This window comes from Sphaeroforma arctica (genome assembly GCF_001186125.1).
Source record: "Sphaeroforma arctica JP610 unplaced genomic scaffold supercont1.11905, whole genome shotgun sequence".
Taxonomy (NCBI): Eukaryota; class Ichthyosporea; order Ichthyophonida; genus Sphaeroforma; species Sphaeroforma arctica.
Window position 1 is genome coordinate 1 of NW_014028653.1, and position 782 is coordinate 782.

At 40.7% G+C, this 782-nt stretch overlaps 1 protein-coding gene across 1 annotated transcript; it reads right to left on the bottom strand.

The window, feature by feature from the left end:
- Positions 1–263: 263 nt before the first annotated feature.
- Positions 264–638, bottom strand: SARC_17739 (hypothetical protein; the record flags this gene model as incomplete). Its single annotated transcript, XM_014288171.1, has 1 exon — positions 264–638. One exon carries the CDS (start codon positions 636–638, stop codon positions 264–266), a length of 375 nt encoding a protein of 124 aa, XP_014143646.1.
- Positions 639–782: the final 144 nt, after the last annotated feature.

Here is a 782-nt window from a genome sequence, read left to right on the forward strand (position 1 = left end):
TACCGGGGTGTGTGTTAAAGTTATGTCAATGTCCGCTAATCCTGACTCTACCTGAACAGCAGAATTGCAAACATGAACCGTTGGTCCCTAACACAAAAGACTGCTGTCGTGACCGGTATGTTGTGGCGATTTAAAGTTTATGCATACATGCGGTTGTAAAAAGGTGTGTACCTTTGGGTTAGCTATGTGCCTTGATTGAGCGATTCTATTCCGTGGTCCAGGTTTCGTCCACGTCCGCTATGTAGTCCTCTCTTCGCACAATATCATGCACGATTGTCAACGGCCTTGTGTGTATGTTCACCGTATATGGGCTTGTGTATATACTCATTGTATATGGGCTTGTGTGTATGTTCAATGTGTATGGGCTTGTGTGTATGTTCATGGTTTATGGGCTTGTGTATATGTTCATTGTATATGGGCTTGTATGTATGTTCAATGTATATGGGCTTGTGTGTATGTTCATGGTTTATGGGCTTGTGTGTATGTTCATTGTATATGGGCTTGTGTGTATGTTCATGGTTTATGGGCTTGTGTGTATGTTCATTGTATATGGACTTGTGTGTATGTTCATGGTTTATGGGCTTGTGTGTATGTTCATTGTATATGGGCTTGTGTGTATATTCATTGTATATGGGCATGTGTGTATGTTCATTGTGTATGGTCTTGTGTGTATGTTTATTGTATATGGGTTTGTGTGCATATTCAGTGTATATGGGTGTCTGTGTATGTTCATGGTATATGGACTCGTGTGTATGTTCATGGTGTATGGTTTTGTGTGTATG